The sequence below is a fragment of the Ambystoma mexicanum genome, chromosome 13 (assembly GCF_040938575.1).
Source record: "Ambystoma mexicanum isolate Mex_15411 chromosome 13, UKY_AmexF1_1, whole genome shotgun sequence".
Taxonomy (NCBI): domain Eukaryota; kingdom Metazoa; phylum Chordata; class Amphibia; order Caudata; family Ambystomatidae; genus Ambystoma; species Ambystoma mexicanum.
Genome location: NC_090938.1, coordinates 791965374 through 791982325, shown reverse-complemented (window position 1 = coordinate 791982325; position 16952 = coordinate 791965374). Strand labels below are relative to the sequence as shown.

Sequence of the window (16952 nt, the reverse complement as noted above, 5' to 3'; positions counted from 1 at the left end):
TCGGCGGGTGTCACCCGCCTTGTAAAGGGCTGACTCACCCGCCAAGCCTCCTGCACGCCCATTCATTCCAATGGGCTCTCACCCGCCAAAACCAAAATCGGGTGTTTTCACCCGCTTTTGCGACAGAAATGGTTGAGAGCTATGCTTGACCAAATGATTTCTTTTCAATCTGCTTTTGCCATATGGGCACCAAGACAATGGAATTATTATAAAATAATGCAACAAATAAAGCGGAAATTCTGGATGCATAAAATGATTCCTAGATTAACATGGGTACAGTTAAAAACTTTTCAGTGCCCCATAATACCTGTAAATATAACCTGTAACACACAGCAACCGGAAAATGAGTTACAATCAAAAAAACATTATGAAATCAACGCAAGAAGTAAAAGTCTGCTTCTCCAAGTGGATCGCAAATAGCATGCACATTTGAAAGCAGACTTAGAACCAGGAAGAGACAGAAGCAGTAAGAAGGTATGTATCCACTGTCTTGTTCCACAAATCCAAAGCAAAACAAGTAGGTAGATTAGGTGTTCTCGAAATTGGGGGTCACAGCCTTGTGGGACTGGGCCAATGCATTGCGCAATGCGCCAGAATATTTCTTGTTCTCTCATGCCAAAGGTTGCCAGTCCTCCCCTAGGTGGCAGCCGCCGTTGCAGCCGTAATGCAGGACGTCGAGGACGTGACATCAGGGGAAGGGGAGGGACGGGGATGGGTTGCGGCAGTTGTCGCCAATTTTGAATAAAGAAAGGTTGTGTTACACCCCCAGCTCCCGCGTATCATTGCAACGTGGCCTGCGCTCTGCGAGAAGCCCCACACGGAGGCTATACACAGTCCTAATCTAAACCTCCCCTGACAATTCTGGTGAGCGAGATGCGTTACTTGCCAGATATTGGCAAGCCATCACCAGAGGTCGAAGTGGGTGGGAGCGGTGCTCCCATACTTTTTATTTTTAAGTTTCACTGTTCCTATACTTTTATTTTAAAAAGAAACCGTTCTGGAATGGTTTAGTTTTAAAATAAAAGTGCAGGAAGAAGTTGAAGCTTGCACTTCAGTGCACTGCACTGCAAATTCCCATAAAGAGCAGGTGCGTTTGTTTGGGAGTTTGTATTGTGTGCGGGAGGCGGCTCAAGGATAGGGTTCGAGGCAGACCAGCAAGGAAAATAGTTCCACTGCTTCTTTTCGTACACCTCGACCACTTGCCATCACCCAGCAGGTTATATTGTGCCCGTGTGTTTATGCTCATTTATTAAGCAGCTGCATTTTCGTAAATGAGTCGACTGAAGACATTGAAAGTACTTCCATTAACGAAAACGGATTGGAGGTTCTGCAATGATTTTGAGCCATAACACGGAATTCATAGTATCACGTGTGCATACAGGTGGTGTATCAGGAAATGGCCCCATTGGGCGGCCGCTAGGTTGATACATGTCATGGGACCTCTTTCCGGAAGAGGCGGTGCGGCGCGGAAAGCGTGCCCATGGCAACACCGGAAGTGATTCTGAGACCAGGAAGTAGTGGCGCAGAGCAGGAGACGGAGACCGTGTTCGCACCGGAAGTGGGCTGCTGGTCTTGCCACCGCCATGGAGGAGCCGCAGGCCGTCCCTGCGGTCACCGGAGACGTTCCGTCGGCTCCCACGGACGCTTCCCCGGACTCCTCGGAAGCATCCCTGGCCCCCGCTTGCCCTCCAGTGCGCTCCCTGTGCGGCGGCCTAACGTGCTCCCTGTGCCACCGCCTCTACACCGAGCCAGTGGAGCTGAGCGGGTGCCAGCACTTCTACTGTCGGTGAGGGGAGTTACACGCTGAAGTTATTGTGTATCGAGGCAAAGTTCGGCCACGTCATGATACGGCAGGGGCTAGGGAGAAGGGATGTGCGTGCTGTCGTGTGGCATAGCTTCCAGGTTACGCCGAAGGGCTAGTATTCTGTGATAATATACAAAAGCATGCATTGTAGACGGTGCCGGCCCTATGATTTGTGGGGCTAAGTGCAGGGCCACCTAATTTGCATTTGATGACAGCACAGGAAGTGACACCACAAGATAATGACCACTATGTAGGTAGGAGCGACAATCACCTTTTTTTATATATATATATATATATATATATAGTGCCCACCAATTTAAAATGAAATATTCTATAGAAAACAAAATCCAGGTACGAGGCGTGCGTGTTATGTGCTGTGGTTCCAAAATCACAAGGGTTCTGGAACCTGGGTCAGTTGAAGAGAGCTTGGGGGCTGCAGTGGCTGCTGCTCTCCGTGTGAACCTAATAAACCTTCAAGTTCACCCACCACGTTCAGTTTGTTTCCTCCAACGTGTTAGTGGCAACAAGGATGTGGAACCTGTCCTGCTCAGAGGGCAGCCAGTAGATGAGGGCGTGCAGATGCAGAAAGGAGGGACCGCAGGATCCCGCTGCCAGCAGTCAAGTTGAGGTGAGAGGGGCACAGCACGGTCCCGCAAGGAGGATGAGGGCCATCAAATAATTAAACTGGGAAGACAAAGCAATGCAACGCTGTGGCTGACGAGGCATGCGAGCAAGCAACAATCCATGTCACCTGCATACATGTGATGGGACCTTCTCTATCAGCCGGCATTGTGATGGGTTGCTAGGCAATGCGTCACGAAACCAGGAAGCACAAGGGACTGAAATTTACATTATGATGCGCTCTGGAAACGAAGTGAACCTTCTATGGATAAAACCCATAGTAAAGTCCCAGTTAAGCTCCTGTAAAAAGGAGATTTGAAAATAAAATACACTGCATAACTCAATTTGGGCACACCCTGGTAAACCAATCTGAGGGATAATGTGAAGTGAATTCCTAAGTGCAATACTATTGAGAGATAAGAAATCATAACAGTTAACAAGTGCAACCGTGTCTTCTGCAATACCTCTCCCATCTTGGACCTTTTTAAATTTACTTCTAACTTGGGGTTGGTCACCCTAAGTTACCCAGGGTTATCCAGACGTAGACCCCTTTCTCACTGTGCTCAGTGAGGCACAGCTCCACCTCACTGATGATCCCCGACTAGGCCGCAACATATGTCTGGGGTTGCTGTTGGTACACTTGTTCAAAGGAGGATTGCCTAGCATTTCGGTGATGGATTGCTCAAATGGGCTGGAAAAAGACTGATATGCAAATTAATATTCCTCCTTTATGAAAGATAGTGAGCTAAAACATGCGGCTGCGGACTCGTGAGTGGGTACATTCCCACAGAACAGGTCGTCTGGTGTTCTGTCTTGCAGGGGGGCGCCGTACCTCTTTCTCTAATGTTCTGGAGAAGGGCTGAGTTTCTCCCTGTGATGCCTGAATGACAGCACCTGAGGAGACCTGCGTTTCAGCTTTTGATCCCCGAATGACAGCTTCTGGAGGAGGCCCGAGTTTCTGCTTCTGATGCCGGATGACCGCTCCTGGAAAAGGTCTATATGTAAAGTGCACAGGTGTCGATGGCTGGCGTCTTAAAATAACATGTATACAAATAAGGAGTTAACATCAATAGCCACTTAAACATGAGTGCAGATTTCCACAAAATACAGATCACTCGCATACATCCAACATGGCAGCTGTAACCGGTAAATATCAGAGGCCAGCAAGTACTCTAGTGTTTGGAAATGGTAGAAGTGTTCTAAGCCTGATGGATCTTTTAAATCTCGGAAATCCACAAACCAAAGTAACCTGACAAAGCCTGTCAGGGTGAAATGTGTAGTTTTTTTTCTTTTTTTTTCTCTGCTTCGCCCTGTCTGTCATGTGCCAAATAAAGGACATTTAACAGAGACTTCTTGGATTTCGATGTGATTCTTTGGTATTCATGGAGGATTGCTGGCGTCAGCTGATTAACTTCAATTGTTTTTTCTAACGTTAAAGCGTCTGCGTTTATGGCAGGCACCCACCCGATGTCAGTTTCAGGCTGAAATGACATGCTGAGCGCGTTGCAACCAAGTCGGGAAATCCATCTAGCAACAAACTACAGCAACGCAGCCGCCCGTTTGTGACTTTCTTACATCTGAGCGGATCCATGTATTGCTGGTGAAACATTGGAGGTCGCGCAGGCTGCTCTACAATTACGCTGCTCGAGTCTGAGGACCCGGACGACATATTACAGGTAGGCAGAGCCGCCCGTAATATCCTGTCTTTCACCTTTTAAACAATATTATGACTAAAAGGTTTTTTCGGCTCATTTAAAAATACATATAACAGATGCTGCCTACGAATATACCCATATTCCCGAAGTTGCCACGAAAGGCATGATTAAGCTGTTAGATATACGCTTACAATTATATGCATCAGTCCAGTCACTGCAACAGCAGTGATCACACCACCGCATCTCACATCGAACCAATTACATCTTTAAAGCGGCAAAAATGGTGGACAAGAAAAGTAGCAGGGATGCGGAAGCTTCCGCTCTGTTTAGTGAAACCGTTGACCTAAATGCCCCGAAGCAAATACAAACTGGCCATACAAAATCTATTCAGCAACAAATGTTTATATTGGAGAAATTACATAAAAAGGAAACCAATAAGTGGTGGGAGATGAAGTCTTTACAAAACTATATTGACAACCAGCAAAATTCTTTTAGCTAAACGCGAAACTTACAATTCCAGAATATCACAAGCTAAATCAAGTATGAAGGAACTTTTTGTTATAAGAGAGCTAGAAGCCCCTTCCCGGTCAAGTCAGCCCAATTCTGGAACTCCCTACCCTCTCCACTGAGAGCAGATCAACCCTACCAAAACCTCCGCCAGAACCTTATAAAATGGTTCATAGACTCTATAAGGCCTCCTCCTTGACACCTAGAACTCACCCCTTACATCTTTATGTAAATAATTTAGTTGGAATCTACCTGCCCATGATATGTATATTATTAGTTATATTCTTTTCATCCATTGTATATGTGATTATCGCCAACCATGCCATGCCCTAGTTGCCATTTGATCTTGGCTTGTACATTGTGCCTCTTCTGTATAAATCATATGTACTGTATTATTCTGATGTGTAACTAAGCTATGCTATGCGCCCTGATACCCACGGGTCTGGTGCGCAATACAAATAAATAAACAAACAAGTATCCAATGCTGACCATTCTGACTTAAATCTTCAGTCAGCCGATGGGTTTGCGTGAGCTAACAAGAGCCTGAACAATGGATAGATGAGCCTGTATGAGCTTAAAGTAGCAATTGGTGCGTAGAGTGGGATACCGACAGAGAAGACATTGAGCTCCAGCACAGAAGTGGTGACCCAGTGTGAAAGCTCTGAACATGTAGCCATGGTGCGATGGCTGGAAAGGGCAAAGGGGCAAAGATAAATCGGCCAGAGAAGTTGGGGGTGGTCAGTAAACCATACAGAGGAGTGTGCACCAAATCCATTGAAGGAGAGCCAGAAGATGGAGGTTATGTGGTTGAAACACTCCAAAGAGAGTAGACATGGCGCTGTCTGAAAGAAGTGAAATACAAGAATTGTCTCACGCAAGGTTCCAAATTGCAGGGGGCTAGCTCCTACTGCTAGCCCAGGTGAGCCTGGTTAGCCGGATCTACGATTGGCTCCCCAAGCAGTTGGTGCCTTTCACACATACATATGTCACATCTTTGAATATTTGAGAATGCTAATAAAGAAGAATTGGGATACATCAAGTACACATTTGAACAAAATGAATCCAGCACAATGGACCAAAGTGTGCTTTTTATGTGGAATTGAGATTCACAGTGCGTGGAGTACGTGCTCCTGGTTACCCAGCGGTAGCTCCTTCCTACTAGGTGATGCCCGACACCCAGGAGTGGGTCTTATCTCTTGATTATCGGGTCTTAATTTCAAACTCTGCGTACAGGGGTAGTGGCTCAAACACTAAGGAGTGCATTGGTGCCGACCAAACCATGTGAAAAACTGTCAGAATCTGGGTTTTGCTCACGGAGTGTAACCGTAGTATTCTTCCTATCAATGTACCCCTCTAAATGAATTAAACATGTAGAGGAGTCTAGTAATGGGAAGGTGGAACACTGCACGAATCTCAGGAACTGAAGGGAACATGAAGAAGGAATCTCAAAAATCTTAACTTGATACAAGGACTCAGATAACAGTAATCTAACCTGATTGGTATATTCGTATACTTGTCTTCTGAGTATGGGTGGTTGGGACAAGACAGTCTGTGGAAACGCCCTAGCCAGGACCTGGGAGACAGAGTAACAACTATAAGAGGAATGACTGGATGGGTAAATACGTGGGTAGGTTACAAGACTTACTGTATGGTTCTTTGTGGAATGGTTCTGGGGATGTAGAATACAATTCCAAGAAACGCACCATGTGTACTCCACCAACCAACCTGACCACGACGGCACAAGGACGCCTAACACAGTGTAAGTCTAGTTCTTGTGTGTCCCCTGTCCGGACGGCACGAGGACGCCTATCGATTTTGAGCCATTGGAAGTCTCTAGTTCGGGTCTGTTTTTGGAAGAGGTACAGTGGCACGTAGTTGGAGGTTGGTTCAACGTTCCAAGATGTCTGGGTAATCCTTTCCAGGTCGGCGTTGTGCTGGGCGTTAAAAGCGGAAATCAGAAAAGTTAATGGGGCGGACTGGGTCGTGGGAAGCGAGCAGCGACAGGTGCAAAATCAGAAATCCGGTTGTCAGGTTAGCAAGCAGTCGAGGTTTGTTACACTATCAGGTAAATGATAAAGACACAAGGAGCTGGCAAGCCGAAGTCGAGCGGGTAATGCAAGGTCTCAGGAAAACAAGGTAGATGCAAAGTTCGAAAAACACAGAAGCCGCAATTCTTAGAAAACCAGAAATGACGAGTTGTGAAAACCAGAAGTCTAAATATCCTTCTTTGCGTGAGCCTTAGCGTGACCGCCCTCTGCATGGGACATGTAACGTGCGTTCCACTGATGCCTGAATCGACATGGCAACCTCCTCTTTTCCAGAAACCTTGCAATTGGATTTGCCCGAGTTGGAGATGCAGGGAGTCCGTGGGAAGAACAAAGGTGGGATACAAGGTGTGAATGCTAACCCCAGAAGGATTATTGCCATGCATGCTAGGAAAAGTGGTAATATGTCCAGGAAATTGCTTCAGGTGTGTTAGCGCTGATCCTGACAAAAACAACTTTGCAGGAAGCGTGGTTCAAATGTTCCAACGAAAACTGTGTACCTGAAGAAGAAAGTAAACCAAAGAGAGAATGGTTTGATGGGAATTGTTCCTCAAGTATTCAAAGGAACGCAGTGGCACGATTAAATGTATGTAAACCACTGATATTGCAAGGCGAAATAGTGCTTCAAGAATTCCAGTGAGCATGCAACCCCAAGAGAGGATGCTAACACTTTTCTTTTTTTTTAAGAAACATTTTATTGACATTTCTTCTTAAATGCACAGTGACATCAACAAAGCATTGCACAATAACACAGAATGACAGCCAGAGCCAAAAGTAGATTTCCTGCAGCCGGATGCTAACCAAATATTTAAAGCCAAGTACTGCTACATGCTGAGACATCTGGTTCTGCTCTTGTAGAACCAAGTTCAAAGGAGAAGTATGTTGAGTGGTAATCTAATTTCCCCAGCAGTCTGTGTGGTTAGAAAAGAATTGAACTGATTCTGAGCATTTGTTGAGCTGTTGGATATACCCATTCCAAGTTCGGCGATGGATCATTGAACAAGCCTGGCAATCTAAGAAGGGCTATATATTGGGAGTTGTGGTCCAGTTACCCGTCCATGCAAGCATTAACGTCTATGGGTCTAAGAGAATTGATAGCTAATTTCATTCCAGTAGCAAGATACATTAATTCAGAGGTGTACTTTCCCAGATGTTGCAACCCAGGCAAGATGATATAACACATTCAAAAAACAGACCCAGAACAAGCCTGAGAAACAGTGTGAACTTAAATGTCAACCAAAACTGAAAGAATCTGTTAATGGCAAAACAATAAATGTTTCATCCCTGCATAATGTTGTGGTGAGTCCCGCTATTCTCTCATGGTATAGAATACAGATGTTGTGGAAAAGAGCTGGGTATCGGCACATGCAATGGGATGGTATAGGTTGTGTAGAATGGTTGGGTATTCACTCATGATCTGAAATGACACGTAGTGGTGAAGGGTTGGGTATTGTCAAGAGTTTGTGGGGGAAGAGTGGATTATTCTGTCATAACTACTAACGTGCTGTGGAGAATTGCACAGCAGTCTGACCTCTATTGTAAAGGCAAGTATAGTAGTGAGGGTTGGGTTTTTGAGTATTCTTTGATTGGAGAACAGGTTGCTGCTTGGTGGTGCATGTTCTGTAATGTCTGCTCTGTAGTCGCAGGAACTAGGGGATGGCACTGGTGCAATATACTATGTTTGTTGTGCAGTATGCATTTTAGTGCATGTGTCATTTATAAGCTACACAGCACACTTTGAAGGGCCTGGGTTTCTATGTGTGTCATGTTTTTAATCGTTTTCTGTGGTTCCTTGTACCAAGGGCCTGCATTATACAGCATTGTCAGGAAAATGGCCCGTCCTGCCCAGAGTGTGGTGGAGACTGCAATGAGACCTCGTACAAGACTAACCCCCTGCTGACTGGTCTTCTGGAATGTCTGAAGCTCCAAGGGACAGGCATCCCCCAGGGGCCACTCTGCACAGAGCATGGGAAGAAGCTGGAGCGCTACTGTGTGACAGACTCCGAAGTGATCTGCCTGGACTGCCGCGATTCCCGGAAGCATCTGTACCACGAGGTGCTCAACACCCAGGAGGCAGCCGAGGAGTTTAAGGTAAAGACGTAAAAACCTGACAGCAGTGATCAATACTATTTTGAGTTTGTGTGCCTTTTTTAAAATTCTCTTTCTGGGGGGGTAGTTTTTATATAAAAATGCAGACACATGTAAAGCTTCTGTTAGCAGCTTCAGGGATATTTGGGATAAGAGCACAATTCAAGGCACCCAGGGGACACTGTTTTTGGTCTTCGAGCCAGATCCAATTAATGCTTTAAGGACATCCAGAGAAATACATTTGAATACAGTAAATTTAAATGGCAGTTATTTACATGGTCAGTGGTTATCTTGGAAACCTGGTGTTGTTGGGGCTCTCAAGATGCATGCTTGGAGACTATTTGACATTTACTTTAGCAATAATCCCTGTGCTGGATGGCTTAACTAGGTGGGAACGGCCGAGACATAGTTAAATCAAGCAAAGTTAGAGCATTTATCAAGGTCCCCGGCACAATTATACCTGATCAAACAACAGCCAGGGAATATTAGTACCCCGCCATTCAGTACTAGGCGCAGTTACACCTGGGCAGTCCCAACTGCCAGTGATTGATGAAAGGACCGCTCTGTCTCCATGGCAGCTGATCGGGAGGCGAGAGGAGCATACTTACAATTGTTGTTGGAAAATATAATGCCAAGAAGGACCCCTACTGTCCAGTTTTAACAACCCACATTTGCAGGGAAATACTGTAGGTTAACACCATAAATATGCTCTGTTGTGTTTTTATAAGGAGTGATTCCTGGTGCAGGTATGTTTTTTTTGTAGCACAGGAGGTGTTGGTATCCCCAACTACATCAACTTTCCTATTACTTTATAAGCCTCCAAAAGAGGAAAGACTTGAGTCTGCCTTGCTGGGATTTCGTTCTGTGATCTGGCAGGTGACCACAGATCTTTGCAACAGATGATTTAACACAATTGGCTGTTATCTTGGCCATTATAGCACTCAAACCTATCAATATGCATTTCAACTTTGGTTATTGCATGCAATTAATGTCCCCAAGAAAAATGGAAACGTTAAACAAGTTGTGCCATAATGAACTCTAACTGTATGCACTACAGTGATTACCGAACACATTTCAGGATTAATCCAGATTTAAACCCAGGCTTTTAGGGCTTTCTTGGGTGGTAATGCCACGCCAGCCAGGGTGCGTAGGCAAGGGCACAGGACTTTTACTACCCATGTCTGCTTCCAAACCCAAGGGATAAGGTAAAAACAGGCTTTGCATCACTTGCAGGCATATGCTCCCTCTCTCACTATATCTGGAAGGAAGAAACTAAAAAAGGTATTCCTGAGTTCATACCCTGGTCTGCCCAACGCAGACCCCTACACCAATGTCTCCTCTAGACAGACTATCACTCACATTTTCTTTGCTGTTCCTTCTCCCAAACTATGGGGCCCCATATGGTTTCTGTCCTCTCCCCTTTCTTCTCCTCTTCCATTACTGGTGCCACCAGATGGGAAGTGCTCTTGGCGCGCTTCACATCTTCCAAATACACCATTAATGTCTATCCTTGTGGCATTATCATGACCCATGGCTCTTGGCCCAGTCTCCATTTTCTTGACGGGCATCTTCCTTCTCTCTTGAACTTCCTTCCCTCATGCCCCCCACCTCTGTGCCCCCCCTCGCAAATCATTTAAAAAGGGCCACCAGGTTCACTTAGCCACCCTCGATTCTCGCTCTATCAAGAATTCCTCTGACATCAGTCATCTCCTTGAAGGCCTTGATGTACTTGCTCTCACTGAGACGTGGTTCTAGGCCAGCTCAGTCACTGCTTTTGACACTCGTTCTCCCTGAAGGCTACAAGATCCTGTCCAATCCCAGACCCTCATGGGCTGGTAGTGGAGTGGCTCTGATCTTCCCTGAGTGGGTTGCTGCCTTAATCATCCCCACTCAAATCTACTCATCCTTTGACAGCCTAGTCTGCGGGCTGTCTGTCTCACCTACTTCCTCTCTTACTCTCACTATCATATACAGAACCCTCCCCCGCGCTGTCCTCCCTCTTCGGATGTGCTGATATGTCGTCCTCCCTTCTTGCCTCCTCCAATAACGTATCTTCCTTGGAGACTTCAACATCCATCTTGACTTTCTCGATGGGGCCACTGCTTCCTTCTGCAACCTTTGCGACACTCATTCCCTCTCTATCCTTCCTTCTGGCCCTAGCCACTCGGCCGGAAACACCCTTGATGCTCACATCTCAACAGACATCCCTCTCTCTAACCCTCTCATTACCTCTCTCTCCTGGTCTCACCACTCTCTTCTCTCTTCCCACCTTGACCTTCCTTGTCCCCGGACGCCTCCATCTGCACTGCAGTCTCCTTCGCCATCATTCGACAGATTAAGGGTGTGTCATTTGCTACATTTGACTCTTCTTTCATCCTTCCTCCACCCCCTCATTAGACTCCGCCTCTGAATCTGCTAACCTTCACCTCTCTATTTCCAACACCCTTCATTCTTATCCCTGTCATGAGGATCCGTATGAAGCCTGCCTCCAAATGTAACTCTGCTATTTATGCATGGTGCTCTGCCTTAATGCACTCGTGTGCGGCAGGGGCGTGGCGGTTCAATTTAGAAATACAGCTCAGAGCGGTTATAGAGCAGTCTTGCTAAGTCGGTCTTTTAGTGAAAAGATCTTTTCACTTAGGACCGTTTATACATACCTTAAGCTCAGACGGAAGCTTATCTTTGATCTCGCTGTGTGGTCTGGTAATCTGAGTCAAGACAAGCTACTAACAGATGCTATTGTAGGCATTAGACAGGCGGGTTACCCTCAAAATCCACTGGCTCTAGATAGACTGGCTATCTCATGCCATCTTCTAAACATGGACTCCAGGCTACCCTAACATCTAGAGTCGATGAATTTCTAGTGCAATAGACAAGCTACCCTTATAATCTTACTCTATATTTTCTAAATTCTGTAATAGGCTAACATTGGGCATCTTCTAGTGCAGTATCAAGGATACCTGCATATATCATTGTGTTGCAGTGGCTGACTTAGGATATTCTAATTGTAATGGATAGATTACCATCATATATCTTCTCGCACAAAAGGCCATCATATATATATATATTCTAGCGCAATGGATTGGGTAACATCATAAGGTGCTGCAAAAGTGTCCACTCCAAGATCCAACTGGGTGCAGAATTCAGCTTATCCCTCTAACCCCGAGATATCTTCTGAGTGAAATACGTGTGCTAGGCATCACAATCTCTTCTAGAGCCATGCCTGTGCTAGTCTTTGTATTTTTTAACGTGCCATTGTCTTTGAAGTAGTCAGTGTGAAAGTCATTTGTAAAGTCTGCATTATCTCTATATTGGAACGGGGCATGTTGGTTTAATACATCTTGTAATTGTAACAGACAAGTAGTCAGTCGTCCACGAGCTTGTGATTTCAAGATCCATCAGAGTGCCTTATCTTAAATCTTTGACATAGGATGACCTTAACCAGTATGGGTCCTCGAGGTGTGCAGTCAAAGTGGGGACTAAGGACGGGAGCCCAGTGCATATTTTGTGCCCTAAGCAGCTCTCCTGATATTTCTTTTTAGTAAGATACTGGCTATCCTTTGCCTCTCCAAGTTGTATACGAGTAGCCTGAGAGCACCAGTCAGAGCGAAGGCTGCCCAGAGGCTGATGTGTGTTAATGCACGGTGAGTGGTCTGCAGATTGAGTGGGCAGAGAGGGCTGCCACGACAAGCGGCCAGCATCCATCTCTGGGTTTATTGATATGATAGGTTATTTATAACGCGCTTAATATCCAGAGGTTTCTAAGCGCAGACATAGGAGGGTTTTCAGTGTTTTTTAAAAAATTTTATTGCAATTAAAATATCAATTGACATACCGATACAATACACAAGATTCTAAGTGGAAGTATTACCCATCCTACACCTTTCTTCACAAGAATAGTTATCAAGACAAATCTCATATATTAACACATAACAATGTAGATTAAAGCTTTCATTTATAACTCCAAAAATCTCTCCCAAATCTCTTCATAAAGGTTGCCTTTCTTATTCCTGTACATTATAACCCTCTCCATTAAAGACATTCGCCATAAGTCCTCCAGCCATGCAGAGGAGGAAGGCACTTGAACACCTTCCCATTCACGTAATATAATTTTCTTCGCAGATAATGACTCCCTGAAAAAATGAACATCTTTGTTCGAATGACAGATATGGTTGTCAAGTGTTTTTGGTGTGTGTTGGGCGGGCTGCCGAGACAACAGCCAGAATCTGCTGCATGCGACTTGTTGGTTTATAGAGGCGAGTGACGTTAACGTATGCGAATGAGGCTGTGGCGATGTAGATGGGGTGGGGGAGAGAGGGTATCAGGTTGCCGTAGGCAATAGCCAGGTTTTGAGGGCCCTTCTGAAAGAAAGGTGGTTATCAATGTGGAGAGCAGTCAAGTTCGAGATGGCAGGCGCTTGGCTGGATAACGAGGATCCTCCCAATCTGGTACAGTTGTAGTGGGGCATAACGAGGAGAATGGCAGAGCCAGATCTGAGGTTGCTGGTGGGTTGATAACGTGTGAGTTTTATCCTGAAGGAATTTGGGTCTGATGATGTGGAGGGCACAGTGAGTGATGCACATGGCTTTAAAGGCTGTCTGTCGGCCGATAGGGAGCCAGTGTAGCGTTCTGAGTCCAATATGTTCTCCCGCTGATGGGCAAAGGAGAAGATGGGATGCAGCGTTTTGGTTTCTTTGGAGTTTTCTGACTTGGTATGCTGGAGCGCCTAGATTAAGGCAGTTTGCATAGTCTATGCAGCAATGGATGATGGCAAGGATAGCAGAGATTTGGTGTGGGTAGGTGAGGTATGGGAAGATTCGCCTGAGGATGCATAGGTGGAAGAATCAGGTTTTGGACAACGAGGTGGTGGGAGGTGGTGGGAGAGGAATGAATTTCAGTCCAGCGTTTTTTTTTTTTGTAACAGAAGGGGGTGTGGCAGGGGCGGCTCCTATGGAGTGTGGCCAGGGGATAGGTTGGGGAAGGAGAGCAGATTTTCCACATACTTGGATTTCCGTTTTGCCAGGGTTGAGCTGATGGTGGTTGGTTGTCATCCAGTGCTCGATATCAGAAAGGCAAAAGGTGAGGTCAGGGCGGGCGGCGCTAGTGATTTGGCGATGATCTGGGTGTCCTCTGCGTAGATGTTTTCATGAGATCGAATGAGTGCCAGTACTGGGCTAAAGTAGATATTAAAGCGAGGGGAGACAGTGTGGCTCCCTGCGGGACCCTTTTCGGAGTAGGGCAAGAGGGGGAAGAGATGGCCGGGATATCATTGTGCGTGGTTTGAGATGAAGGAGATCATGTGTACCATTTGGGTCCCGGTCTCCCGAGAGGTACGTTCCATTGGTTGAGTGGGATGAGGGCGCTGGAGAGACAGTGATCAAAGAGTTCAATGGTGAAAGGCCCTTCCTGGAGTGAAGTACTTGGAGGGAGTTGGCTAGATAAATGTTATTGTTTTTTAAAAATTCCAGTGAGGGGTGTTGGAGGGAGGGGCTGGAGAGGGCAGGCTGGTGAGCCAGGCAAGTGAGCCAGGCAAGGGAGAGGGAGGGTGCAGAGGTCAGGAGGGAGAAGATTGCACAGTGATCTGTCCAGATTAGAGGGCGGGGGCAATGGTGGATATAAGGTTTGTGACGCTGAGTACCACGTTGAGGGTATGGCCTGTCGTGTGGGTGGGGAGAGATGCAAGTTGTCAATTGGAGGGGCTTCCAGGTTACCAGTGAGAGAGCGGGTCATGGGGTTTGAGGGAATGTTGAACCAGATGTTGATCTCCTAATACAGTGAGAGAAGGATTCTGAATTAAGGTGAGTCTGCAAAATTCCTGTTGTAGCCAGGGGGTCTGTATAAGTGTAGAAAGCTGTGGGGGAGAGTTGGAATTTTACAAGCAGAGATTCACAATCCGTGCTGCAGGGTATGTTGTCCTTGAGTTTGTCTGGGATCTGTTGTTTGTGTAGAATGGTCAGCTCTCCTACACCTTCTGGATCTGTTCTGTAAGGAAGGGGGGTTCAGAGGAGGGCATGGGAGGGGTAGGATGGCAGTTCTGATTCGGGGGTGGGGAAGAGAGCTAGAACAGGGTTGTGGGTTGGAGGGGAGATTTGGGTGAAGTAGGGAGGGGGCAAGGCTTGGGATCTCGGATGGAGGAGTAGAATGGGGGTCCTGGGGTGGACGAGTCCATAGCCATTTCAGAGGTTTCGGGTGGCCCTCGGGGTGTATGCGAGAGTGGGGGCGGGGGTCTGTTGAGATGGGAGTGTTGCCCAGGGCTGCCTTGCACTTAGCGATGGGAAGTGCGAGTTGGAGGGAGGTTGTGAGTGGGATGTGGGTAGAAGGCAAAGCAGAAAAAAGGTTGGGGTGCAGTGGGGGGGCTGGAGAGGGGAGATGGGAGGGTGGCAGGACGGGGGTCTATGTTTTCGATTTTTAGCTTGCCAGCGTGTGGCTCTGATTTGGGAGGAGAGATCTGCATAGAGGGTGGTGGGGGGGTTGGTTTTATGTGGTAGGTGAGCGTTTAACTGGGTGTGGGGGAGAGGAGCGGGCTGGTGTTGGAAGAGGGTAGAGATTGGCTAGGTAGGTCATTAGTTAGGTTTCTGGCATGCCAGCGCACTGCTCTGATCTGGCCAGTGTAATGCATGGTGTCTAGAATTGGGGGAAAAATGCACCTAGTTTCAGAACACACAGTGGGGAAAAATGCACTGGCATGTGCAATGTAGTCTGTTTAGATGCAAAAATCTTACATGCAAAAAACAATGTGCATGTGTTTGTCCGGCTATACAAATCCACACCATTGAACCCACTGCAACCAACGTTTGCATGGATTCCTCATTTATCTGGGGCAAAATTGTAGTCTTATGTTTGGAACCAAGAAATGTACTCCGTAGACACCCTAATTTACTGATGCTCATTTACAGAGTGGGTGGAGGCCTTGATGTTTCTGAGAGAGGTGGGAATAGCGGTCAGACTGCGGCTAATAGTATTAAAGATACCCCACCGGGTGTACTACACCCGCACTGCACTGGTCAAATGGGGCCTTGCGGGGAGTGATGCATGTCTTAAATGTGGGCAGGAGGGTGGCACCTTTTTATCATATACCGTGGGACTGTGCACAGATCCAGGTCTTCTGGGGGAAATGTTTGCACAAACTGTCTGCTACAGTGGGTACTCCGGTGCCACTTAAAACAAAATTGGCTCTGCTGGGGATCTGGGAGGATACCGGGTTCACAAACCACAAAATATTATTCCTATTCCTGGGGGTGACAATGGGGCTTGTCAAAAGGTTGATCGCAGCATCCTGGGGTTCTGCGGAACGCCCAAGACTGAGCAAATGGATAGCAGAGGTGGACCGATGCTTGTCCGTAGAGAGAAGAGTGTACAGAGCAAGGGGCTCCCCCAAATATTTGTGAAAATTTAGGGGAGGGTTGAGAGGGTATTGTAGTTTGTTTTGTCAAAATCCTATTCTTCAAAGTGGCGTATGAGCACCCGCCAGCACCTTGTGGTAGACATAAGTCTGCACATAAAGGTAAAGAGGGCTGCTCATGTATATTTTGGACACCTGGCCCAGATCTTGCTTTAAGAGCTGTTTTGATTTGACTTGCATGCCAAATTAGACATCCAATACCCTTTACAGCCTCCCATACCACAAGAATGTTTCTGTTTCTTTACCAGGTGAGGCTGCAATCGTGCTTGCACTGAAATTCACTTCATCATTCGCACAAAATCCCAGAAGTACTTTTAAAAAGAAAGTTAAGTCTTAACTGTCCCGACACCTTCAAACTGAACACCCCCAATTCAGCTCATAAGGCGCTACCAGAAGTAAATGGAGGGAGACCTGCTATTTGGCACCGTAATTTATTTTGCATCCCCTTTAGGACATGACAGTTCGAAGCACCCCAGATTTTGCTCCAAAAAAGTAATGGAACCAACCTTTGCTCCATTTACCTCCAGGCACTTGTCCAGTCTATCTAAATGCCCCAAACTCAACATACCATCTTAAAAAGTCCTTTAATGTTTAATGATGCCCTTTCAGCTACCTTCTTGAAACGACTCGCCCAAGCACCGCTTTTTGGGAAGAGTAGACTCAAATAAAAATGACACTACTTCCTCATCTCTACGTTAATTTAAAAACCAGCTAAAAGGTTTCACACTTTTCTCGAAACACCATACATTTTGTTTTTAACATATTTAATTTCATTGCGTCATTCGTGTATATAAGGTCCTAAGTCCAAAATAGCTGTCATTGGCATAAAG

At 46.3% G+C, this 16952-nt stretch overlaps 1 protein-coding gene across 1 annotated transcript in view; it reads left to right on the top strand.

Annotated features, from left to right (window-relative positions):
• The first annotated feature begins 1499 nt into the window (after positions 1–1499).
• Positions 1500–16952, top strand: part of LOC138521989 (zinc-binding protein A33-like) — a 41014-nt gene continuing 25561 nt past the window's right edge. Inside the window, exons 1-2 of the mRNA XM_069635181.1 lie at positions 1500–1786; positions 8435–8723. Of these exons, the coding sequence (XP_069491282.1) occupies positions 1584–1786; positions 8435–8723 (492 nt within the window). The 5' untranslated portion in view covers positions 1500–1583. The remainder of the gene's footprint in view (positions 1787–8434; positions 8724–16952) is intronic.